Source organism: Lytechinus variegatus, chromosome 1 (assembly GCF_018143015.1).
Source record: "Lytechinus variegatus isolate NC3 chromosome 1, Lvar_3.0, whole genome shotgun sequence".
NCBI lineage: Eukaryota > Metazoa > Echinodermata > Echinoidea > Temnopleuroida > Toxopneustidae > Lytechinus > Lytechinus variegatus.
Genome location: NC_054740.1, coordinates 33,828,781 through 33,856,780, shown reverse-complemented (window position 1 = coordinate 33,856,780; position 28,000 = coordinate 33,828,781). Strand labels below are relative to the sequence as shown.

General features: G+C 36.6%; 1 protein-coding gene across 1 annotated transcript; it reads right to left on the bottom strand.

Moving 5' to 3' along the window:
- LOC121412044 (solute carrier family 13 member 5-like) lies at positions 1-28,000 on the bottom strand. Its single transcript, XM_041604957.1, has 14 exons — positions 27,938-28,000; positions 25,011-25,279; positions 15,140-15,405; positions 13,813-13,966; positions 13,125-13,186; positions 12,388-12,582; positions 9,544-9,663; positions 8,867-8,962; positions 8,419-8,523; positions 6,395-6,489; positions 5,086-5,222; positions 4,120-4,281; positions 2,116-2,253; positions 1-1,322 (listed from the first exon to the last, which is right to left on the bottom strand). The coding sequence occupies exons 2-14, from the start codon at positions 25,110-25,112 to the stop codon at positions 1,185-1,187; spliced, it is 1,770 nt and encodes a 589-aa protein (XP_041460891.1). The 5' UTR covers positions 25,113-25,279; positions 27,938-28,000; the 3' UTR covers positions 1-1,184.

Below are 28,000 nucleotides of genomic sequence, written 5' to 3'. Positions count from 1 at the left end.
AATAGGTCGGCAGTGCCCATCCCTGGATCCGCCACTGCCAATATATGATAATATGTTATTTTCATAATATTTATACTTATCTTTATAGATAAATGTACGAATAAAAAATATCTTATTTGTGATAAAAGTAAATATACAGTGAAAAACAATATCAGAATCCTGTTACAACGATACCGCCTTCACTTAAAGATGTTTAGGTATATTCTACAAGGCTAATCAAGCGTTTAGATATAAAGATTTTTTTTCCATTGATGAAAAAGAGCAAATTATTTTTACTTTAACTACAACTAGAACATGTTTTGTGCTAGATAACATGCATCAAATATCCTTGCTGTTTTCAATAAGTGGTGGTGAAAGTTTGTAAACAAAACAAATCCATCTTTCAGTCTACCGATTGAAATGAAAATGATTGGGAATTTCATTCAGCACTCATGAACAAATTCATTTGTTTATTTTTTGGCGGACCAACAGAATGCTAAAGGCTGAAATATAACTCGTTTAAAATGGTTAAATATAAGAGCCAGTTGGGCCCAACCTTTATTCATAGTCATGTAATTTACATTATTCTATAAAGAAACGAAAGCAATCAATTTAAATGCGTTGTAAAATAGTGTTTAAAAATTCACTCCCTCACCCTTTCATCGAGTCACTTTTAACAGGACTTTAAAAGAGAAAAATTGCGATGACTACTTATACCATGCAGTATACCGGCATTAGTAAACATGTACGACTGTGGGATTTTATGTGTTTTGATTTTGCTGTTTGTTTTGTTCCTTTGCTTTCAGGAAGAAATACTGTGTTTGTTGCATAATTTTGACGACTTTACCTGCTGTTTGAATCTTGTTAAGAGTCAGTTGTTAGGTTTTGAGATAGAAAATTGAAGCACACCTGATGTTTGCCACAACGAATCTCAGACAGATCAGATGTTTTTTTCTTCCAACCAAAATGATACAACTACCAGTTGCATCAGACTCTCTGACCATGGTAATTATAAATAAACAACAAGTCTTAAATGCATGTTTCCATATAATTGAATGAATATCCAGATGAATCTGCTTGGAGTTATCCTTTCTTAATCGAAAACTTGTAAGCATCAGACACTGATGAGTTATGGGTTGAATAAAATTAAGTTGTATACCATCACATTAACACGACCAAGATCATTACTTGGGGACGGTCAAGCGTTATGTCGGTACTGCAGCTGCTGTTACATTCGCCCAAGCAGGGAAAGTATTGACATCAAAGATCCATACACCCAAGGTATTGAGACTAAGATTGGATACCAGGATACACGCGATGTTCATCACGACTCCTGCTTTAACCTGTTTTTTTTTTTTTTATTTCAAAGACAGATCAATATAAAAACTGAGAAATGAGATGGTATCTTAGAGAGTGAGAGATTATTTCCCTCCATCAAGGGAGCATGGTATACACAACGAAGGGCAAAAAAGTACTAAATAATAGCATTTTGGTGGGTTTTTTTTAGATACAGAAGTAAAGATTAATTTAAAGATCAACCTGCCAATGTTATCTCCGTTTTCAGTCGGTAAATTAAATCATGTACATCATACTGCTTTGTGGCTGGAAAAGAAGTAATTTTTTTACCTGTGTCCATCCCAAAATTTCAGGTGGACACCCCCTAAATTTTTGGCTTCCGCCGCCAATGCTTGGTATAAATGAACGTTTCCTGACTGGTAGAATAGAGTACTAGTCTATTTTGATAGACGGTAAGAACTGCTAGCGGTGAAGTCATCTTTTAAAATTCAAATTGAAAAATTCAAAATCAGGGGTGAGATCCAGTTGCACGATCAAGATTTCTATTATGTGTCTTCTTTCTTCCTTATGGGGCTTGGAAATTGTCTCCGCCCCTTGAAGTTCCGCCTCAGGAGACATCCATTTTCATCTATTTCTTTCAAGAATGAGGTTACATGCCTAACATTTCAGGCTTACCCTTCCCATTTTGGAAAATGAATGCTTCATTCTCAATTTCACATAATTTTCAAACTACTAAAATTAAAAACCTATTTATTACATTAGTATGTCTGGAGAATAAATATATTTTTTTGCGCTATATAAATGCACATTTTGTGAACTAATAAAATACGGGAGACCTACCATATCAAGTACTGAGAGATTACCATGAGCGAATGCTATGGCGTTAGGCGGAGTGGCCACTGGGAGCATAAAGGCGAAGGAGCACGCAATGGCTGCCGGAATCATCAGAAACAGCGGATTTACCCCGATGCCTATACCCTGGTGGTAAATATAGAGGAAAGCAGACGGCACAATTGTTGAATATTAATTCAGTACAATAGTATCAATCAGTTGCAAAAGGCACAAACAACACTTGAATTCGAAAGTTCAGACATAATATCTCCATCAATGGTCTCTCGGTTTGACACTAATACCGAGCTGGCTTCATACAGTATGTAGAAAGTGAAATGATTTTTAGAAGAAAAATATCACCAAATAACACCAAATGAAAATGCTATCACATCATTTGAATAGAAATACAAAATGATCAAAACAATCAGGGGCTTCGGAACCATCTACGTTACGTTTTTCAGTAGCCATGCATATAAAACAATGTACAAAATGTATGATTTTATGCATGTTCTGCTCCCGTACATAAAGCCACACCCTCCCATTTTTAAAACAATTCCACATCTGAAATGCATGTTAAAATTGTAATCAGGGTCAATATTCATAAAACTTGAATGAGTCAGTTATGACCTAGTTACATACACAAGATTTGACAAATCATTGTCTGGCTTGACTTTAAAAATACCTTTGTCGTCAGAATTAGTGATAAGGTGCCGAAACAATATCCGAAACGAAAGAGCTGCAAATTTCATCAACGAATGTGATCGTCAGAAAAACAATTGATTACGGGTTAGCGATAAACATGCTTATATTTTCCCTTTTTTACCCATAAGAACATCTTTACATTCATGATATTATTCAAAACCATGGGTGGTATTCTGAGATCCATTTTATCTCAGATAAAATAAAATATTTTATCTCCGTTAAAATCAGTGAGATAAAATACCCTTAAAATCTCTCCGAATTGATATTCTGAGAACAATTTTATCTTCATTTTATCTCTGTAAGACACACCTATTTTTTAATCAATATCCAATTAGAAACGCGCTTTTATAGCTCTCTGATATCACTCAATCAATGGAAATCCATTCCGCTAGGAGGTGTGGCAAAGAAGTGAGATTGCGTCAATTTATTGAGTTAACATACGCTTGCACAATATGCTTACGCGTCTTTCAATTTTTTTTTCTAAATGTACTCTAAATGAGATGTAAATTACTTGATGAAATACTATTTAAGATTTTGTACATTTATATGATTGTTTCTCCAATACCCACTCTATGGGTGACATGGGAATAAATGTCATTGTCATTGTCAGAGATTTCTTTTTAACAAAAATAACAATACTCTCATCTTTTTTTCGAAGTCTATTTCGCATCTTTTCAAGCATTGTTTCAAAGACAATATTAGTCAAGAAAAGTCTTATGAAATACTTCCTAATTGTACAGGAATAACTTTAAGGTGTTGTTCTCAATGAATATATCATTTTTCTTCATTTTCATGTCAATATTTGGAGTTAATTCATGTAGAAATATTGACGAAATCAACGTCGCGGAGATAAAATAGCCCCTACCCTCTTTTAAGTTATTTTATTTTTTCTTCAAAGTAAATTGGGCGCAAGCACACCATCCGCGTTGCAATGTTCAGATACGCGTTGGGCATGTCTACGCAGCCAATGCTCTGTTGCGTATCATCATAGCTACGCAAGATAAAATTTGTACGCAAGATAAAATTTTAGATTTTATCTGAGAGATAAAATGTCATCTCAGAATACCAATTTCATTTTAAGAGATAAAATAAAATATTTTAAAGATAAAATGACCTCAGAATACCGCCCCATATCTCTAAAATGTACTTATTAGTCCCCTTTGTTTGTAAATATCTCTATGTTTACAGGATTTATATTCTCAACTTTTATTTTCAAATTGGCCATTAAATTTGCATTTAGATGTAATGTGGCTTGTGGCATGAGCTGGTATATCTAAAATTTAGACTGCGGTATTCGGATATGTGTCTTACCAATTCAGCAAAGATGGGTAGGAAAATAGTAGCGGTAGCTGTGTTGCTTGTGATCTCTGTGAAGATAGCTACGATTGTTGAGATGATAATAGCCATTACCGAAGGAGACAGTGAAGAAAATACCGAGAATTGGGCTCCGAGCCAAGCGGAGAGTCCTGATACCTTAAACGGATATTATGTTTGATATCAATATTTCAATTTAATAGGCAATGAAACATTCAATAATCATAATGTGTATATTTATTTATTTATTTATATTCTTTTAGTCTTTTTTATACACGGGTAGCCCTTTCAAAATCGAGTATTGTTCGGCCAAGGGGCCCTGTCTATACAGATAAAAACATTAAAATATACACAATTACAGAGTAAAACCTTTCATAATACATGATAACAATACACAAAACAAAATAGTATTATACTTCGAATATTAATAAAATTCACGGATGTACATCCACACACGCGCGCACACCCTCACACACACACACACACACACTACTATCTTTCAAGTTTATCCAACCATTATGTGATATTGTCAAATAGGGCACCCGATAGAAATATGAATTAAAAAACAAAAATATGCAAATGACAGTACATGATCATGATTACTCTTTGTTGATTTATTATCATATGGCAAAAATTGAACACAACTACACATTGTACGTCAATTTCTTAGTTTTTTCTTTACAAAAATATTGTTTGTGTCTTTTTTAATCGACAAGAATAAGCAGATATTTTCAAAACTGTAATATTAAGTCTGATATTTCCAGCCATCATTTGAAATAACTACCCCGAAAGCAAGTCGTTTTGATTTTGTCCCATTTCTCTTCAGTGACCAGTTCCGTACATAAGCATACTTTATTTTGTATGATAATTCAGAAAATACCCCTATCGAATAAAGTGTTAAAGCAGAATAATGCCAATATGAAATTTTTCTCTGACATTGTGTTTCTAATATCGATCTGTTACCTTGCAACCATCAGCTAAGGCCGATCCACCACCAAGAAGAATAATAACATTCCAAGCCATTTTCTCGTGTATAACAGGCCACGTTAGAATAGGGGTAATCTTCACTGGCTTTTTATCTTCTAGTCCATCATCGCCATCTTGAAAAAAGAAGAGCAGAAGTAAATTCTGTCAAGCCATATTCGGCTGTGCATTAACACAATAATAATTGGCATTTATATAGCGCTTTATCAATCTAGGACTGTTCAAAGCGCTTCAAAATAATATTATTATTACCCGGTCATTGGATTCATAGCATTCCATGCAGCCTGTTAGGCACACGTCCATTGCTAAACCAACCACAATGATGGTTCTTTCCTACCGATACCCAATTAGCACCTGGGTGAGAGTGGCAAAGTGTGGATTGACTCCTTGCCAATTAGGGCGCTAGGCCATGGTGGGATTCGAACACACGACCCTCTGATTACAAGGCGAGAGTCAGAACCGCTACACCACGGCGCTTCCACGAGCATTGTATATCCTTATGTCCACTATGCAGAAAGACCGCCACATTGAAGATTTAGGCCTACCCTTTCAGCACACTGTTGCTACTTACAGACTTCCCCAATCAAATTGCTTCCATGTCAAAGATAGTGGCCCCACCTTACCACCGAGCTATAAAGAGATGGACGATTAACGCAAGCCTTTCTTTGATGCAATGATAGTCAATGCCTTCTGATTATGTGCTTCTTCGTAAAAACATTCAGGTGTTTTGATTAAGGAATACTACTAAGGCATTTATAATTATTTACAAAGGAACAGTTTTTTTTTCTGGTCTTGAGTTTTTATCTGCTGATGTCCTGATGTACCAGAGTATGCCTTTCAATCAACATAATTCAGATTTGGAGCAGCAAAATGGAGAAGCACAAGAGTTTGTAATGAAAAAAAAATGTGTTCGAAAACTTCCACACACACATAATGACCTCAATATGTGCCATGTGCCTCTGGAATATTGGAGGAAACTTGGGAAAATTGGATTATAAATATATAAAATATGCGTCTATTTTCCCAAATAAACACATGAAATTAAAATTACCAATCATATTTTCAGAACTGCACATTTAATTTCAGGAGGTTAGTGACTTTTTTATATTCGGTTTGTCCAATAAGGATGTCATTTCATGGACTGCTTCTCTCAATCCATGGCCTCATCACGGACAACACAAATGGCTGCATCTTCACGAAGTTACCATTTTTGGCACAAAAACGTATCAGTAGCATTATCTAGTATACTGTGAGTTATAAGTGTCTTCATTGCGACAGGGGTACTTGCCTCGATTTCTTCGGCACAAAAATGTAGGAAGCCTTGAAGGGAAGGCAAAGAGGAGCAAGGAGATGAATATAACTGACGTAGCATCCGTGACGTACCTGGTAGGGGAATGAAGAATGAAGAGGGCAAAATATTTTAAGGGACCAAGAGCGACTCAGATATAATCTGTTTTTAGAAAAAAAGCTGTCCATAATTTGTTACAATTATTCAAAACAATAAAAACAATAAAACACATACGTACACGTCCACAAAATAAGATCACAGGTGTTCTTTTCTTTTAATGATATGTACTATTTAGGGTGGAGCTACAGCAAGCTAGTACTCGTAACCCCCTGATAAGCGGGACGGGAGCCGATGAGAGAATGAAGAAAAACACAAGAGAAGAATGGGCCTCAGATGAGGGCAAAATAAAAAAAATGGTACTGCGTAATACCGCAGTAACATTTCCCAATTTCCCCGTTTCTTTCCTCCCTTTGTTTTGTTCTTGTTTGTAGAACTTTTTGGGGCCATGGCCCAACCCTTCTATACGCAGCGATGTGCGGTTGGGGTCCGGGGCGGAGCCCCTGGAACTTCTTGATAAAAGCCATTTAAAGCAGATTGCCACTATTTTAAACAAATCGCGGGTACATACAGAATATGGCTTTTACAAAACACTTTTATTCAACCCAGTTGCGTAATGAACCAAATTTTTTTAGGGGAAAAACATAGCAATGTGGCCGAACATTTGTAAAAATTTGCATGAGTACAAAGCGAGCTGGAAAAAAATTGCCTATTAAAATTAAATTCTAATTATGTGATAGATTTTTCTATTATATTCAGCAAATAACACATTTCATTGTTTCCATTCATTTCATTATAGGCCTACGTTGTCTCCTATGATTTCTTTTATTTCATCTTGGGTGTGGAACCAAGACTCCCCCCAACCCCGCGCCTGTATGAAAGTGATTGAACGGGGGCGTTAAAGACCCATATGAAGGTTATAGTGAAGAGCGCCTACTGCGTGGGGTCTGAGGCAAAGCCCCGGTAGCTTATTTGCATCACTGATCAGTGATTTGCATACATTTTTAGCAAGCTTATAGCATAATGTTGTACGTAGTCCTACCTTCTTCCCGCTCTTAAGTTTAAATCCACGGCAGCCTGGTCGTGTTATTATTTTTTTCTTGTCCCTTTTCTTTTTTTTCCAATTTAGCTTTTGATTAATTACATTCTACCTTCGTTTCCCGCTATTGTTTTTCATTTTGTCATCTTTTAATTTATTTCCCACCGTGCTATTGCATTACATAGGCCTATTCGGAATGATTTGTTCTTTCTCAAATGTTCTTCTTTCGTACATTTTCCCGCTTTCCTTCCTTTTCCATTAAAAAAGTTTTTTCTTCGTTTTCTTTCCACTTTTCCCTTTCTCTTTCCTTTCCCCTTTCCCTTTCTTTCTCACAATTTTTTTTTTCGTTTTCCCGTTTTTCCTGGTGAAATCCTCCAGGGGGGGGGCAGCTTGCCCCCTGCCCCCCCCCTTCGCCTGTTGCGCCACTGGTGTCTGCATCATAATGTAATAAGTTGCAGCAATAAATAACTAATGCTCTAAATCAATCGTCAATCCAATTGTTTTAGTTTATGGTAGAATTTTTTTAATAAACTTAATTTCATATAGTAAAATAACAAAGAACAAGTTGGGATATGACATCATAAGCCCACATAATGAATATTTGTAAAGACATGTCTAGAACTGTTTCACCAGAATAATACAAATTTTTAAGTTCAATGAATTTGTTATCTGTTATCCGATTTAGATCAAATTTTCAGCATTTTGCTCTGTGAGTTTTAATCTCTTTATTGAGATATAAATATTTCCACCCTGGACCACCCCTTTAATCAATGTGTCATTTGCATTCTTCCCATGGTCACTACCACTCCTAACAGTCATAAAAGGGCCTATTTGATATCTAGTTATTTGAAATCATATGAAATAAATTCTTGGCATTGCCCCTGAAATTATCAATTAAAAGGCTCTACTTTATTAGTTTTTACCTTACCCATTTAGGAAGCCTACTGACCAGCCACTGACAAACTTGGGATCTCTTGTCAGCCAAAGAGCGACTAGGACCACGAAATGACCAAGAATAGCCCATTCCGCAAACCTTTAAGAAAAAGGGTAAACATGAATATTGTGAAAGCCAATTGTAAAAAAAGGAGAGAATTAATCCCTTCGGCAAAATTGCCAGAATCAACATTACCTCGGATCCTAACTAAAAAAGAAAGACCTCTTGCCATATTTATTTTAATTAATCAATGTACTGGCAAATTGTAATCGCAACATTCATCGAGTTTGTTAACAAAAGATGTCTATATAAAAATCTACTTTAATTGTTTTGAACAATTCTTTATAGTAATCCACAGCGTGGATTTCTGCCCTATAGACATCTCTTGTTGATGGTAAAACTAGTTATTTATTAAAAATGACAAAAGAAAAGAAAAACTTACGACATTCTACCAAGCTCTGCGTAATTTCTGCGGATCACCATCTTCGCTTTCTCTTCCTGTTCTTTCCCAATTTTGCTATCACTTCTCTTCAGACAACTAGTGAGGGAGAAAGGGACGGTGGGATTTGAGACAAACAATTCGAAACACTAAACCAACAGAGACAAACAAAAATGTGGTGAAATTGGAGGGTAATGGAGCTGGAAAATAAGACGGAAAGAGAAATGGAAAAATAAATAAAGGAGAAGAGCTCAAATAGGAAATACATTTAGATATTAAAACATCATTATACTATCCCAGTATAACAATAATATTCTTTTATTATTATTATTTTTATGAAAGGTCTTACCTTCATAAAACAAGATTATTAAAAATGTTGCATAGCGATAGGGAATCACAAACAAAAGATTAAAAAGTGATCCTGATGCTAAACAAATTTATACCATTATATTATATATTTATAGTTTTTCCATCATAGCCTTCAAGCAAGGGAAATTATATCAGACCAATGTTCGCGTAATAGAGCGATGAATTTTATTGAGATGATTATCAGACCAACTCTTCATTAATTTTTGACTGAAGCTAAGAGCAGAATTTGGCCAAAGATGACGCACTGATGATTTTTTCAGTCAAATTTAGAGCTCAGTTTCCGTTGCGTGTTCTTTCTAAACATGACTTACAAACAATCGAGGTACATGATCTGTAGCCATATCCAACAGATGATAAGACAGACAACCATGCCAGGGAATGCATACATCATCCAGGTACCAAAATTAAGACCAGCCTCGGAACCAAAGAGTCTGCAAACAGCAAGAGGTTGAAATGTTGAACTTTATATAACATGAAACATTATCAATGGTTGGTGGGAAAAAAACCAATTGCACAGATACGTGTAATTGATTAAGTGCAGTTTTCACGGGGCACGGGAAAGATTTTCGAAGAGGTGTCTCGACATAAAGGCCTGGTCACATCGCCCGAGCGTTGTTGGAACGGTCGTGGAGCGGTAGGGAGAGAGGGTCGAATTTCGCTCACAAAATTGGGGAAAAAATCGAAAACAAAAATCGGAAACAAAAATCAGAAACAAAAATCGGAAAGAAAATAAAGACAATTGAAATCGAAAATGGTGAACGGTAGCGAGGGGTGATGATTTTTTTTCTCTCCGCTCCACGACCGCTCCAACAACAGTCGGGCGGTGTGACCAGGGCTCCGTAACACAAAGGTTTGCGATGAATTGCAAATACGAAAGAACCGCACTGATTGGTCCCTGGTCAGTATTTCAAACCTAATGCGCGTGTAACGTTGATAGTGATTGGTCAGTTCATTTAGCGATTGATCGCTAATCTTTGTGTTACGGAGCCCAGGTCTTTACTCTGCTCCTGCAACATTTGCTCCGGATCTAATTTATTTTAGAGGTCATTTGGTTAGAGTTCGTAGTTTTATAGCCTTTTTGGTTCAAAATAATGTAAAGATTAGGACTGTGATTATTAATCTTTTTTGAGGTTAATTTTTATGTTTGGCTTAACGTGCAGATTTTTTATCGGATCCATTGTCGCCGGAGCAAATGTCACTGAATGAACCTTCTTAGAATGGTATGAAAACCACCCACAATAATAACCAAAATGCGTCCATGTCATGAAGACGTCCGACTTTCAGCAGAACTAAAGAATAAATAAATGACAAAGTGATTGAGGTGACAAAATAAACCGTTTGCATGATCTTTACTTCCACTGCATTTAGTTTTTTTTAAACAATAACACCTCAATCGTGTCAATATTTCCATGACACCATTAAACATAAAATCAGATATTATCTGCAAGTGTGCGTATCGCACATTGAAGTTTGCTACAATTTCTTTAAATACATGTTAATGAAGGATTTTTCATTTCTTCTATTAAGTCACTTTCAGTAAAAGAGCCATAATGGGCTTATAGTTTTTAAAGCCCCGTATTCATTACCATGCCAAATAAATCCAGAAAAGTCACGTCTTCATTAAAGGTGTGTATAAATTCTCGCAACCCATTAACCCTAAATAGACTGGGCTATTTCGACGCCTAAGAAGACTGGGGGGGGGAGCTGATTCAGCCCCCCTTATGATCTCGGCCGTCGATCGCGCGATCACGACGAAAATTGGCACACGCATTACCCATGGCATTATCTACAAAACTATAACATCAAATTCTGCAAAAATCTCATGTTTCATTAATTATGCTAATTTATGCGTAAAATCATAAGTTTGCTCTAATTAATAAAATAATGCCCCTGAAATGCTAATTTTTGTTTCACATACTCTAGATAGGCACCTGATCAAATTTATTTTAAAAAAATTTCAACATCACATTTATTTTCTTATGTATTCTATTGTTTTCTAAATTTCTTATGTATTTCTTTGTTTTTCGACTTTTTGTTTTTTATTGTTTTTTTCAATGGAAATTGTCGGGGACTTCATTTTGACCATAAAAAAGATAAAATTAATTGATTTTAAGCAGTAAAAGGAAAAATAATGATACATTTATGAATTTTGGCTAAAAACACTATTTGCATTGGATTTGTACACAAATTCACGTTTTTGAGTAATTTTGGGTCTGCATGCACTTACAAAATGTTGTGTAATTTCCGAACCACGAACCCGGGGGTCACAATTTTGGTCTCAAAAGTTGCGCGAGACTTGAAAGTAAAAAGTCAGCGAGCGACGCGGTCAAAAAATTTTGCGCGGCAGATTTATCGCGAAAAATGTCGAGGGGGGGAGGGCTGAATCAGCCCCCCAGTCTTTTTAGGGTTAGGAATCAACTAGTTTGTCTTGGAAAGGTAATTGTGGTAATAGTAGTAATACTCCCTGCAAATAAGAGGGAACCGCACTGCCGTGTGCAGAGCCATAATCATTTTTTCTTTTCAGAATAATTAATGAAAAACAGAAAATGGAATGTGCAACAGAGTTCCTGCATGTGTAAAAGGAATTGTATTTGCCTCTGTCTCACCGTCTTCTGTGGTACTGTGGACTTTGGCAAATCTTAAACTAATATTTATGACTCGCGATGGTGTAGAGGTTGATTTCACGTTAAACTTGGCAAACAGCAAGATGTGTCTCTCTTTGAATGAACTGTAATGGCACAAATCACCGGTTTATTTCCAATTGGTCTGATGCCAATTCGTCCATTGCCAACTCGTCTACTTTCATTTGGTCTACGATCAGTTTGTTCACTATTCACATTGTCTAATCCCCGTTTCGTCCACTCACCATTTCGTTTATAACTAGTTGGTCCAGTAGCCATTTCGTCCATATACCATGTGGTCTAATTGGACTAAGTGTTAATTGGACGAAATGAATGAAAAGAATATTGGTATTAGACTAACTGGCTACGAGACGAAATGGTCATAGACGAATTGGTGATTAGACGAAGTGATTACCCGACCAAATGGCTGTTAGACGAAAATAATGTTGATGGCATTAGAATCAGTGAAGGTAGGCAATGTGATGAGTGGACGATGTGGCAGTAGACGAATCGGCAGTTTACCAAAGAACCTACGTTTCAACCTGTGTACTGATGACCAGATTAGGCCCGGTTCCTGTCAGGGTAGCTGTGCCACCAATGTTGGCGGCATACGGTATGGACAGAGTGATGGCCTTGCAGAGTAAACGGTATCCTTTCTCACCGCGGGGTTCTTCGATGAGCAGATGTGTCTTTTTGCTCTCCGACGGGTGTGAGTTTGAGTCTTCAACACTAAAAATGTTAAAGGGTGAGGGTGTGTGTGTGTGCGTTATGTGGGGGTGTGTGTGAGGGTGTGTGTACGTGTGTAAAAGACCGAGATAGAAGAAAGAGTAGAAATTGTAACCATAATTGATAATAGTATTTATGAGAAAGATAATGAAAACCAAATAGACATAGATATCACGATTTTGGTATTGGTAAGAACGTCCCAGGATGGGGAAACTCAATAGGATAGGTGAAAACAATAAAGTAATATCGAGTGTCAGTCTTCTGTATGATGGTTTCGATCTGGAATGTTTTAGACTAAATTAACTAAATTATAACTTTATTTAAAAAAAAAATATTTATTTAGCCGAGAGATGGCGCGACCCCTATTGGACCGAGAAAGGATTATTGGGGTCGCGCCATCTCTTGACTAAAATGAGTATAGTCTCCGAATAAACGGATGCAGTTTATTAACAAGAATCCAGAACAAGAATTGTCCCCATATTGAGAGAAATCTCTTCATGAGATCACTATGCTCTTTGATAGGGGCTACTAAGAGAAATACTCACATGTGATCAGCTGCAATTTCATCAAGTTGAATTTCATCAAGTTTTTTCTCTTCTTTTGAATCCTATTTCAAAATATGAAAAGAGAAAATGAATGTAAGCAAATGGTGAAATATTTTATCTCAACTGTGGTGCAGACAATCAGGGAACATTGTGGAGTCTTCTTTTCCTTCGTCAACAATATTGTCCCGTCATACCTGGGAAAACAAGTCAATGTTTCATTATGTGTGATGAGAGGGATTTTATCCTCAGAGTGTGACGACAAAGAAATTGATACATTTAGATAGACCGGACTTGAAATTTAGATTTAGATTCAGATTTATTTATTTTCGTTCTGCAAAATTTTCAAAATGTAATAAAAGTAACTATACATATTCGTTATAATACAGACAGTTCCATGACATTTCATAAAAACTATCGAAGATAAATTAAACAAAACTAAAGTGAGTTTCGATTATTTTATCTGTCAAACGAATGTGGAAATGAACGGAGAGACTTGCCAAGAAAAGCAAGCTTGTATAGAAAGCAAGTCCTAAACTCAATTTCATTACTAATTAACAAACTACATACAAAACTGGAGACGGGTACGGAAGATGAGCTTAAAACAAATAATCTACAAATATCAAAATAAAACGAATAAGCGACAACAACAATAAGAGAAAGTAGTTCAAATAATAATAATTTCTTCTACCTTCCCGACATCATTGCCCATCTCGGCGTCGTGTTTATTAGATTTGAGTTCGTTAAGGACAGCCTGAGCAATTGGGATCATCATCGCAGTCGTTGCCGTGTTGCTCATCCACATCGACAAGAAAGCCGTGGTCAACATGAAGCCGAACATCAACCTGAAAAATAAAATTAGTTGGAATAACTCTTCACATAAACTAGATAAGACAAGCAGCCGTCACTAAGCTGCAACAAGCAATTGAATCTAAAAACAAATTAATTTAAGTTATTAATGAATATTCGTAACTTAATTTCTGTCGGAAATGGCTGTTATTCTGTTAAGCTAGGGTTACACCGGAACCGAATCAGCTGCGAATCCATCCGAATAAAAAAATTTCAATGCGATTCGGGAGGATTCTGGAACATTCGCGGAGGAATTCGACTCGTTTTGAAATGTTCAAATCCAGCCGAATACCATCCAAAACACTCCTGAATGTGGCCACATCAAATTTTATTTTGGATGTACTTGGATTATTTTTGGGAGGTTCGGACCTATTCGTATCACTCGGGGCGTAGTGGTCCGAGATTGGCGCATTCGCCCATATTCGTTCCGATTCGGGTCAACATTCGGGTCTTCATTCGACTGTAATGGGAGAAGTGGGGCCAAATTCGGCTTGATTCTGGGCACCTTTAGCTAAAATCTTGCCACTACTCCGGTGGCATTTGGCTTTATTTGGGATGGCCAAAATTGATTCGGGTCCATCCTTGGCGATTCTGCTGAATCGGGACATATTCGGGTCAAATTCGGGAGAATTTGGCTTTGGTGTAACTTCCATATGTCTAATCTGGCGCCTTAGCAACTCGGCCACATTACCTCGTTCACCACACATTTGCACTCACCCTAACATACACACATAGTCACATCCCCACTCACACACACACACACACACACAGGATTATGGTTTCATCATAAATCCATCGCTCTTGATGTTGATTAATTATGGAGTGAATGGATAAAACCACTAGCGGGGCAGACTGCCCCCCTGACGAGCCACAACTCATGCAAGGGACGTATCTCTGCCCCCCCCCTGGCGAGCCACAGGTGGCCCATAGTTTGAAGTTGAAGACTTTTTTTTGGCTTGTCAATTTTTTTTTCTGGTGCGAAATGTCATTTACTTGTGTTAGAAGAATTTTTTTTCCTTTTTTTTTTGCTTGTCAATTTTCTTTCTGGTGGGAAATGTCCTTTACTTGCGGCTAAACACCCTTTTTTGCTTGTCAAATTTTTGGCGGACGAATTGGCCCCCCCCCCATTGAAAATCCTAGGTACGCCACTGGATAAAACCTCTACTCACCATCTAGGTTTAGCACCAACAAGCATCAGAACTCGGAGAGCGATTCGCTTGTGCAGGTTCCAGTGTTCCACAGCTGCAGCCACCATCAAACCCCCGAAGAAGACAGTGTTGGTATCTGTGAGATAGTTACTACAAACATCTTTTGACTTCTGGATACCAAAGAGCGGGAAGAGAAGGATAGGGAGGAGGGCTGTAGCAGCCAAAGGAAGGCATTCCGTCATCCAATAAAGCGCCATGATGATTATGCAGTAGGCCATGTGACCAATCTACAGGAAGGATACAAATATGAAACTTTCTGGAGGCATTGAACATCTCACATTAGTGTGTTGACCGACAAATCATATCCTTCGTTTGATTCGTTATGAAAGTAAAAACAAATTCTGAAGTTCCCAACATTTATATACACATGATATAAACTAATAATAATAACTGATTCAGTCTGATAATAATAATAACTGATTCAGTCTCCCCTCTCATGATCTGAGCCGTCGATCGTGCGATCGCGACGAAAATTGGTACGCGCGTTATCCATGGCATATTCTACAAAATTATATGCTCTTCATAGATGATCTTCCAGGTATTACTATTTTTAATACTAATATGCAAAGAGTTGACAGTACTAAGTTTCTTGGTGTAACTATTCACAACAATCTACCCCGGAAGGAACACGAAGATTATTTTGTAAAATAATAAAATAACTATATTGGTATCTTAAACAAAGTTAACTTTTCTTCCCCACTCACATACTATTTGATTCATATTCAAGTTTGATTATGTCGCATTTAAACGATGGTATAATAGCATGGGGGAATTGTGTTGACTACCTCCTCCCTCAACAGAATTCTACTTTTGCAGAAAAGGGTATGCGCATTGTTTGTCATACAGATTTTCGATTTCACACTGATGGATGCACTTTTCTATAAACATAAAATTTTGAATATTGGTGATATACATAGTTATGATATTGGAAAACTCATACTTTAGGTAGAAATGAACTACCAAATATTTTCATTCCATGTTCACCAAAAATGTCAATATTCATCATTCAACAAGTTCCGCCAGACTTTTTCACCCACCCAGAGCTAGAACCATCCTTCTGAATAAAATATTTATTTTTACTAGTACAAAACTTTTTACCTCTCTTTTGGAATCAGTGCGCAATAAACCGACGCATTTTAGTTTTAGTAATGACTTAAAGAAATTCTCAAAAAATATGCACAAAAAATGTCAATATTCACCATCCGACAAAGTCTGCCGAACTTTTTCACCCACCAAGAGCTAGAATAAAATATATGTATTTTTGCGCACTGATTTTGGAATCAGTGCGAAATAAACCGACACATTTTAGTTTCAGTAATGGGTTAAACAAATTCTTTTCCACGATATAAAACATGTTGATCTCTAACGTCTCTTCCCATCTTTTTCTCTTTCTTATTGTCTCTTCCCCTTTCCTCTCTCCTTTATCTTCTCTCTTAATTCCTAATGTGCAGTTTTCTTGTTTGTTTTATTTGTTCTGGTCTCCCGTCTTGTTTTCTTTAGTCATTTGTGTGTGTTTCTGGTTTTCCGTCCTGTTTTGTCCTGTCTTGTCATCCGTTGTACACGGTCATTATTTTTTTGTTTTTCTTTTCTTTCATCAATTTTCCGTCTTGTCTTGTCTTTATATGCACTAATCTTATCAAATCTTTGGTTTGTTTATATATTTTTTATATATACTTTAAAAAGCATGCAGGGAGAGAAAGAGGCAGAGATAATGAGGGAGAGTTTGAGAGAGAGAGGAGGGGGTGGGGGAGATAGGGGGGGGGGGGGGAGATAGCAAGAAAGAGAAAACGGAGAAGGGGGAGAAGGGCAAATTTCATTTATACATGCACAGTATGTAATAATATTGAAAAGACATGATTGCAATGAGATTGGCTGTGTAAATATAGAGTTGCAAGGTGAATGATGGTGGGTTTACGATAGGTACGTGAATCGAATCATGTTTCATAATAAAAAAACACATATGTACATCGTAAAAATATATACATTACGTGCTCTCCTTCATGCACGATAATTACATGAAAACTAAACTAAAATGTTGTGAACACAATCCAAAGTTTACCTTCTAGGTTTGGTAAGAAGTAATAAACAAAAAAGAAATTCTTTTATGTTCTTATATCGTCTGGACCATGGTGTGTGTTATAGAGGCAGTGATAGCGGCATTTTATTCTACGGAGGTGCTACACATACGTTGAAAGTGAACTTAGGCCGGCCTTGTATTGGTGGTTAGACATATGTGTAGCTCCCCCTCCATCTAAAGCAGAAAAACCCAACCCAGGACTGACGCCGAATCAGGAAATCCCTCCTTCGCTTGGATAGCAGTCGCCAGGGCCTCGACAAGAGGCGAGCCAGACCGACTTCAAACCCGATACAGGATTCTTTTTATATAATAACATTTACATCTTTTATTAGAAAATGTATGTCTTGACGACATTTTTTTTATGTGACTACTATGGTTTTCATTAACCGTCGTCTACAACCTTGCATCTTTAAAGGAGCGACTAGGGTCCCGGAAAACAAAGGTTAGCAATTGATCGTATACGCTTGATTTTCACGATTGATTGTACATTGTAGTCGATGCAATCAATCGTAGAAAATCGTTATATAGATCATTGCTAAGCTTTGTGTTACGGGCCCATGATGTCACACTGGGAGCACCGGTGGCGTAACTACAGGGGGGGTCATTGTTTTGGGTCAATAATTATATGCAAAAATATCAACTCGCACTTCGCGCTCGCATTTTTTGTTTTAGGGAGTACGTATCATAATTACAAAAAATTGCTTATAATGTCCATTTTTAAGTCTTAATATTAAATATCATCCGCTGGCGCTTCACGCTGTCATAATTTGAGCAGTTAGATACATATCTGTTTAATTGCATTAAAATGTCTCTATTAGGTCAGTACACTTGGTATTTTTTTTTGCTGGTGCGCCCCAATGCCGTGACCCGGTGGGTGTTTCATAAAGCTGTTCAAAAGATAAGAGCCACTTTAAGAATGAGTGGTGATCCTTTCTTGTGGTAAATGGCGGTGATTTGGAATGTAAGAAAGGTTCAACAGTCATTCATAAAGATGCTATTAACTTACGAACAGCTTTATGAAACGCCCCCCCCCCTCGGTACGCCACTGGGGAGCACAACTTTGTACCTTTTTTAAATTTGCAACTTTGCATCTCTTTGAAAGGTGCAAAGTTGCACATACATGTATAAGGTGTTTGCACCTTCAAAAGAAGTGCAAAGCTGTACTAAAGAGATACAAAGTTGCTCCCAGGGTGACTTCTAGTCTGCATCCTTAAAGGTTTAACCTAAGACGGCTATATACGGATCCAAGTAATTGCCTCGATTTTTTTTATTAGGATGTCACCGTGCCTGGCCGTCCACTTCATCTGTTTGGCAAAATTTTCAGGTGGTTACGGAATTTTCCTGCGATGCACAAATCAGAGTCAGTGAATTTTAACTCTACCTTTAATTCTGCAATAATTAATTGGCACAAACGACATTGATCTGACGCCAATAAATTTGCATTTGTTTTCTCATTCCTAAATCTATTAGCCCCTTTCTAACTTTGTCTCCCTTCTGTTACAACTCTAGTATTAAATCTCCTCCATATCTCCCTCCCTCCCTCACCCCACCGTACCTACTTTCTCTGTACCCCCTTGCTTGTTCTCCCTATCACCATTTCATTTACTCCCATGTCTCTTAAAGCATTTGCACACTTTAAATAATTCAACAAACTTTAATTTTCCCACACGCTTCAATTAAATCTTGCATAATATTTGCTCAAACGGAACCATCAAAAGGAAATTAAACTCTTCAATAGTGTCAACACCATTCAAAAGAAACGCGAGTGAAGGGGGTTCCTTTGTGATTATAATCTTTATGATATTAATGTTTATCATTATTTCGTAGTAAATTAAAAATAAGAAATGATACCAAAAAGTTAAATCGCATTATACTCCTCGTAAAGGATTATAACTACACTCTAAAAATCCTGGGTAAAAGTGCTCCATGAGGGTAACTATGTGTTCAACCCACATTAGGCATTTCTTTTGGGCATTTTTATTTATCCAGCGTGATGAAAATTTTGCCCATGCTATAGTAGTTGCTGCTTTAAAAAAAAAACCTTACAGGATTATGTTTCCCGCACTGGGTAAAATTCTGCCCAAAATTTGTTGGACACAGAATTACCCTCGTGGTGGTAAATACTTTACCCAATATTTTTTTACAGTGTAATAATTTGAAAAAGTACTTTAATTGCAGTAAGTATATCGTCGAATGCATGTCTAAATTTATGATAACAATATTATTGAGGAGGGACAATCTCCGTGTCTGCGGTATTAAGGAATGTTAAGGAGGAGACGAGGGAGAAGAAGAAGGGAGTGAGAAGATGCTCCAAAATAAACCATCAGCAGTGGCAGGGAAAGCTGGAGGAAAGGATGAAAGCAAAGGACCTGTTTTCGTGTCACCTCATCGGCAAGAAGTAAGACAGATGCGTTGTATGCTGGCCGATTCAACTTTGCTGTCCTTCATATCACGTGGCAAAGTCAAGTCTCCATGTAAAGAGAATGTGAACTAGCAATGACAACATTGTATCCAAGCTCACTAATGATCATTCAAAACGATTAACTCCTCATGGGGTCTGTTGCAGAAAGAGTTGCGTTTAAACGCAAGTCAAAAATCAATCGCAAGTCCAAAAATGCGCGCTGTTGATTGGTTGAAAATCACGTTGCGCATGATTTTTAGAGTTGCGTTTGATTGCAACTCTTTCTGCAACGGGCCCCAACCACTTTGATGTTGCTGGGCTTGACAACATTAACTACAAGAACTTCAAGCTCCACTTCAAGGAACTATAAATCCTGATTGGCTTGTGTATATTACAAATATCATTTTATCATTAATGTAAAACAGGATACATTCCTACGAATTATTCCCAATGGTTTTGACGATGTTTTGAATTTGATCTGTCGACATGTCCTAAACGGACTCATATCAACATACGATCCTTGGGGAAGAATATTGGTCATCTCTAGATGGTATATGAAGGTCAAATTAACACCAAATTCAATATAATTGGTTTTTGTCAGAAGTATGGGGTGTCTTTGATTCTTCACTTCTAAATTTTCATGGTTAAACTCTTGAAATAAGCCTAGATAGTCGCCAAAGATTGGAACAAATAATAAATTCACAAAGGGTAACCAAAGATTCTTCAATATTAAAGAATGCAAAACGTAAACATTACAGTAAGTTATTGTGTAACAACCGACGTGACACAAGCAAAAATGGGAAATGATTAATGAATTATTGGCTGATAAGAAACAAACGTCAAAAATATTGATGTGGATACGATATCAAAAAGGAAAAACGAAAATAATACTATTATTACATCTGTATACGACTTGCCGACGATTTCAACAACTTTTTTGGGTTGTAAATATTGGACCAAACTTGGCATCATTGCCGATTGAAAATATGGTATATTACCTTGCTGCACAAGCAACCATTTGTTTATTTTTAAAACCTGTGACAGAGGAGAATTGTTTAATCATCTCAGGATATCAAGAAAGCTTGTGGTCATGAGTATTTACCCGCAAGGTTATTAAGAGAGGGAGCAGTTTAGATATCTGAAATCCTTAAATATGTCTTTAATCTGTCTTTTTGAGAGTACCTGATGTCATAAAAATAGCTGGGATTACACCTATCTATAAAAGGGGCCAAAAGATGATGCATCGCCGTGAAAATCCCCTCATATCTCAGTACCTAAAATAAATTGCTGCCTATAGAAATTCATTTATGAATAGAATAGGACTTGTACATTCATTTTCTGCAAAAATCTCCAAATCGATTTTTTTTAACCAAAATTGACTGATACGACGGTTCGGATGAACGCCGACGATATATTCAAAGAAAAACGAAAATAAAATGAGGCGTTCCGCAGGGCTCAGTATTAGGACCTACTTTGTTTTGTTATACATATAGATGATCTTTCATCAGTTTCAAGTTATTATTTTGTTTTCATTTAAGATTATTTGCTGACGACTTTAACCCTTTCAACATCTTTCCATTTGGACAGAATGAAATCGATACCAATGAGATAAATATCAATATAAATAAAGTACAAAAATTGTGTGTTCCAAATAAGATGACAATCAACATGATCAACTCTTTAAAAACAAATTTATGTTTTTTTAATAAGCAATCCAATTTTTCTAGTTCTTGAAGGAAAAAATTTGAATAAATCTAATTTCATATAATAAAATACAAAAGAACAAGTGGAGATGTGACATCATCAGCCCACCTAGTGAATATTCATGACGTCTGTTTTTGCAAATTATTGCTGAACTTTAAAATTCAGTAAAACTTTGTTATTTGTTATCCGATTTGATGAAATTTTCGGCATTTTGCTCAGTGAATTCTACTCTATTTAATAAACTATAAATGCTTTCAGCCAGGACCATCCCTTTAATTAGTTGCCCAAGAAACCCTGTGAGCACTAGTCTACAAATGTAGACCCACATCTGCAGTGTGTACCACAGCTGATTCAATGAGTCTGCATAGCAGACTAGGTCTACTGAGGCTAATCTGAAATGGCTCGCTTCGCTCGCCCTTTCAGGCTGGTTTGGTTCGCAAACCAGTCGCGCTACTTGTTTGCGAACCAAACCAGCCTGAAAGGGCGAGCGAAGCGAGCCGATCCTACCTGATCACGAGCCATTCAGAGACTACATAGCAGACTATGTGAGCACTGTGACTGCAACCAAGTTTGCACGTAGTCTTGGTTTGAGCCCCTGTAGTGCAAAAAACATGCTGAAAAACACCTTTTCATATATCTGGCGTTTGAAGGATATTGGATGAACTACCAAATGATAAAGGTGTGGATGATGTGATTATTAAGACTTATTTTTGGCGATTTTTTCAAATCTCATTTTTAACACATGAGTCTATGGGGAATTAGTTAGTGGTGTATGCGCTATATATCTTTCTTTAAAAAAAAAAATGGCAGTGCGTGCAATTACGTTTAGTAACTGGCAAGCTCATCAACTCGCCCTTTATTCAATGATTTAAGAATCCTTAATGTGTTTGATTCGCATATTATATCAGTTTGTACCTTTATGTATGACGTGTGTAAAAATAATTTACCTCACCCCTTAGCAGATTATTGTAACCTAATTGTCTTATGAGCATAATATTATCCGACTAGACAGAAGAAAGGCTAATTGTACAGGTTGAAATCAAATTGAAAAAAAACAACCAGAAAAGGTTTAAGGATTTCTCACACCATCTACATGTACTATACAATATATAATTACTGCAATAAAGAAACTTAAAAAAATTGTTCTTCTGAAACATGCATTTGTGATATATGTTGTGTCAGGCTCGACTAGCGCTTGTGCGATTTTCTGGTCCCATTCACCATGATATGTTTCGTGCATGAACGTGAAACATATTATACAGTTTGTTTCATAACCTGTAAACTGCGAATATTGTTGGTAAATAGATAAATGAAATGAAATAAAATAACCATTTAGAGAAATCCTATAATTGTTTCTGGATTTCTTCAATTTTCTTTCATCTTTATTCCAGAAATCACTTCCAGGAAAAGAAAGCGAATACTACCCTTAAGTTTTTTTTAGTCTTGGAAGGTTTTCTTGTTGGCCTCCTTGTTTGCCTTCCTTGTTGGCCTTCCTTCCGCGATATTTGTGCTCGATTAAGTTACAATAATCTGTTATGGAGTAATTAAGATTCCGTCTAATTTAAGGGTATTTTCTCACAATGTTCATAAAGGTCATATATGGAGCACTTTCAAATTTGAGAAAGAATCGAGAATAGAGTATGTAAACAAAACTTTTAGTAAAAGTCAAGTGAAATAGTGAATATGATGGATGCTGCATTCGGTGCTAATAAATGTAACGCATGAGGTACGATGATTTTTGTACTAATTACTACTTTATTCTAAATTGGTCATTAATCATTTTGCCTCCGACGAAGATTCTGCTAGGATCGTAAGCTTATGCCCCTTTTGATTCATTAATCTAAATTGATAAGAGTAGGAGTTATGTTGCTTTTTTGTGAAAAACTCGTTTTAATTTGATTACCTTTATTCCTACCGTTGTGTATACATTTCATTTTGTTAACAGTATGCATGTGCATCATTTTATATGCTTAGTGCTTAAATACATTGCTGTACACATGCTGCGTGACCCCCCCCCAAAAAAAAAAAATAATAATAATAATAATAATAAATAAAAATAAAAAACGCGTTTAAAGGTGTGTTTTTATTTTCAGTTTTGGACGCGGACCGCGCGTGCACTCGTTAAGGGTATCAAAAACACAGAGTTAAATAAAGTGGTCTTGAAAGACTGGTCAATGGTCAATTGCGAGGTCAAACGTATTTAGGGTATTTTTTGTCCAAAGCTTTTTTTAAGACTAGCCATACGTGTTTAGGGTGTGTTTTTACCCCAAGTTGTTCCCGCTGGGTCATCTGGCGATAACTTGTTTAGGGGGCCAAATTGTGTAAATAAAGCCCGTGAAAAACTTGTTTAGGTGGTTATTTTGCACACAGAGGAAAACTTGTTTGGGCAGTGTTTGGAAATAATTTGGTCACGCAAGTGTACAGCAATTTGACCCCCCCCCCGGGGGGGGGGGGGGTGGAGTGAACTCCACCAGTAATGAACATATTTAAATTGTTCAAGTTCTGCCATGCTTTAGATATTCAATTGTGAAGTCGGGTGATAAAATATCACATTCAATAAAGCTTGTTTCTCTGGGCTCGCTGTAGTATCGTTGTCTCCAATCAACACTCAGCATGAATGAGTGATTTTTTTTGGTGGGGCTCACCATGGACCTATATGGGCTCACTAACTTGTTAGCACCTCTGTCATGTCTGTACATGTACATGTATATTTTCGATATAAACATTGACTTAAACATTAAACAGTATTTGACCTAGTATTAGTGTTCGTTATCAGTAATCGTTCCTGTCCATTTCCTGTATTTCCACAAGTTCATTAAAATAATGTCATTCGTCGATGCATGTGGCTATAAAAGTTCCCGATCGTATTATGGGATTAATGTGTAATGACTAATCGGAGCGGGGACTTTGTGATATATATAGTAATAATGTTATTTGAAGCTCAGACACATTATGGAAGGATTGTGAAGCACAGTTTTGAGAGGAGTAAACGCACTTAATGCCTCAATGTTGTACAATGAAACTGGGGATTGAAGTAACACGAAAAGGAAAAAAATCATGCCTGGGAAAAGAGGGGAAGCAGGGCGGCCACTTGTCATTAATTTGTATACAAAAAATTAAAATGTGAAAAACACGATTGTTTGTTTTGCATGGTCAGCGTCTCCACCCCTTCAAAAACCTTTCCGCAGCCCTATTGAAAAGGAGCGAAGAATAAAGAAGAATATTGGAAAGAGGTGACTGGATGATTTTAGAATTAATTGTAGATGACTAGATGTAAACTGCCCTTATTTTCCAAGTTGAGAAAGTTATGACATCCACAGGTTCCCGACCCCCGCCCCTCGATCCTAATACTGACAGCCCTGAGCATCGACTTTGTAAGAATTATGAGAAATAGGATTATATAACAATAGTTTTAAAAACGCCTATATACATCCTGTTATCTTTGAAAACATATATAACGCATTATTGAAATGGCAGAAGCGTGTTTCTGTTACATGATATAAAGTGAATAAAGGTGATGTTCTTTTCATGAATATAGTTTCTGAAAACGTTAAGTATTCGTGCTCCCGATTGTTATAAGGTAAAAAAAATGGCTAAGATTAGACAATCAAAAATTATTTCAGAAATGTACTTTTCATCATTTTACTTACCGAATTGTTGAATACAATGGGAACAGGACAGAATATGATAGGCACAAGCACGATCACTAAATAGTGCCAATTTCTCAACGCCTCCTGGAAAGCAAATCCCATGTTTCTTATTTCTTGCCTTCTTCCTTGACGTTGCTAAAATAAGCTTCCGAGGTTTGAATACGCGCAGCCGAGTGAGAGTTGGTTTTGATGAATGAGGCCCCCTTGGTTGGAACTCCTGGTTAAAATACACTTGGAATTAAAGCTCCGGTTGGAAATATGGCGCTGACCTATGGGCGGCCATAAGTGCCAAAATTACCGATTTGAGAAATATATATGTACCGTTGAAAATAAACTAAAATGCAGAAATATATCTAAAAATAAAGAAAATTTTGAAATAATTAAGATAACAAAAAATAGAAATTCACAGAATCAAACATTAGTGCAGAAATAAGGACAAACACAAAAACAAGACAATCGCAAAGAATAATAAATGATAAAAAAATACGTAGATAACCATATAATTGAATACAATCACAGAAATATAGGTTCATATAGAAATAGAGAAAGTTTGAGAAATGTGAAGACATCCACAGAACTAAATACAACTTCAGAAATATAGACAACCGCAGAAATAAAGACAGCTTGAGGAAAAAAGACCCACAGAAATAAAGACATTTTTAGAAATATAGACAGCCAGAGAATTGTAGACAACCTAATAAATATAGACAATCTCAGAATTTAAGAAAACTTCAGAAACATAAACAACAGAAATATAGACAACCTCAGAACACAAAAACTTCGGAAACATAAACAACAGAAATAGAGGCAACCTCAGAAATACAGACAACCGCAGAAATAAAGACAGCTTGAGGAAAAAAGACCCACAGAAATAAAGACATTTTTAGAAATATAGACAGCCAGAGAATTGTAGACAACCTAATAAACAATCTCAGAATTTAAGAAAACTTCAGAAACATAAACAACAGAAATATAGACAACCTCAGAACACAAAAACTTCGGAAACATAAACAACAACAGAAATAGAGGCAACCTCAGAAATACAGACAACCGCAAAATTAAACAAAACGACTGAATTATAGTCCATCGCAAATAGCGCTAGCTCGTCGAAAATAGAGACTGCAGAAATTCTGGAGAGCACAGAAATTCTGTAGAGCTGAGAAATAAAAGTACAGCACGTCAAACATACTGGAAATGAGAGGGCAATAGAGGGCGTACTACCACCACGCACGTGTATGATGCATGCATGCGACGAGCACCGGCGTGAAGTTGGTTGGATATTGGATATTCGATATTCAAACTGTGAAGTTGGTTGGATATTCAGGTTCGATATTCAAACGCGTGTGAAGTTGGACAGATATTCAGCATTCGATATTCAAAAATTAGGGGTTTTGAAAGCTAGCTAGGGGGTTTAAAAGGTGGAGCACGTCTCGGGCAACCATAAAATAGCTGGCTTGCCCTAATACGAGGATTTTTTAGGGGACAAAAGTCAGTGAATAAAAGGGTTGGAAATTTATAATTTAATTTTTTTTTCAAGGGGCCCCCAGGGATATCCCGACGGCCTAGCCAGGGTAACCACCTATCCTAACTTGTAGAACTCGACTCGGGCAACAAGATAAACACCTGCTTGACCCGGCGCATGCACATTTAGGGGACTCAAATTAACAAAATTAAAGGGAATAAAGGGCTATTTAGACCATTTTTTTTAATTAAAAAAAGTATTTTTTTCAAGGGGCCCCCAGGGATATCCCGACGGCCTAGCCAGGGTAACCACCTATCCGAACTTGTAGAACTTGATTCGGGCAACAAGATAGACACCTGCTTGACCCGGCGCATGCACATTTAGGGGCAACTCGGTAAAGCATCTCATCAGCAGATTTTATTCATTAATGACACTCAGTCCTAATTCCTCCGCCACTAACATAGTTTCGAAAGCCGAGTGATACTTGTATTTTGTTTTATATGCACAAAGTTTGTATAGTTGTTACCCATATTTTTTTTCTCGAATCAGTCTAATCATTATACATACTTATTTTTTTGTTATCAGATTACAAAGTAAGAAAAATGAGAATGGGTTGGGTCGAATGAATATCTTTAGCCTTTTGTTGTAGATCGGCATCTCTGCATGCTCTCGCAGAAAATAGGCATACCGAGAAAATATGGGGCCGTATGTCGATACAAAACGTATTGTTGAAATATAAAATATGAGTTTAACGTTCCTTTAATCTTCAAATGATTCTCATGAGACATTTTCTATTGCATGTGTAGCCATCAATTCAATTAATCAACAAGGACGGAGTTATACCCCTAAAAATAGCGCTATTTGCGATGGACTATAATTCAGTCGTTTTGTTTAATTTTGCGGTTGTCTGTATTTCTGAGGTTGCCTCTATTTCTGTTGTTGTTTATGTTTCCGAAGTTTTTGTGTTCTGAGGTTGTCTATATTTCTGTTGTTTATGTTTCTGAAGTTTTCTTAAATTCTGAGATTGTTTATTAGGTTGTCTACAATTCTCTGGCTGTCTATATTTCTAAAATTGTCTTTATTTCTGTGGGTCTTTTTTCCTCAAGCTGTCTTTGTTTCTGCGGTTGTCTATATTTCTGAAGTTGTATTTAGTTCTGTGGATGTCTTCACATTTCTCAAACTTTCTCTATTTCTATATGAACCTATATTTCTGTGATTGTATTCAATTATATGGTTATCTACGTATTTTTTTATCATTTATTATTCTTTGCGATTGTCTTGTTTTTGTGTTTGTCCTTATTTCTGCACTAATGTTTGATTCTGTGAATTTCTATTTTTTTGTTATCTTAATTATTTCAAAATTTTCTTTATTTTTAGATATATTTCTGTATTTTAGTTTATTTTCAACGGTACATATATATTTCTCAAATCGGTAATTTTGGCACTTATGGCCGCCCATACTGACCTGGAAGTGTACAAAGGCTCCACCCGCTATGTTGATAGCATGAGGGAATAGGGTCAACTCAAC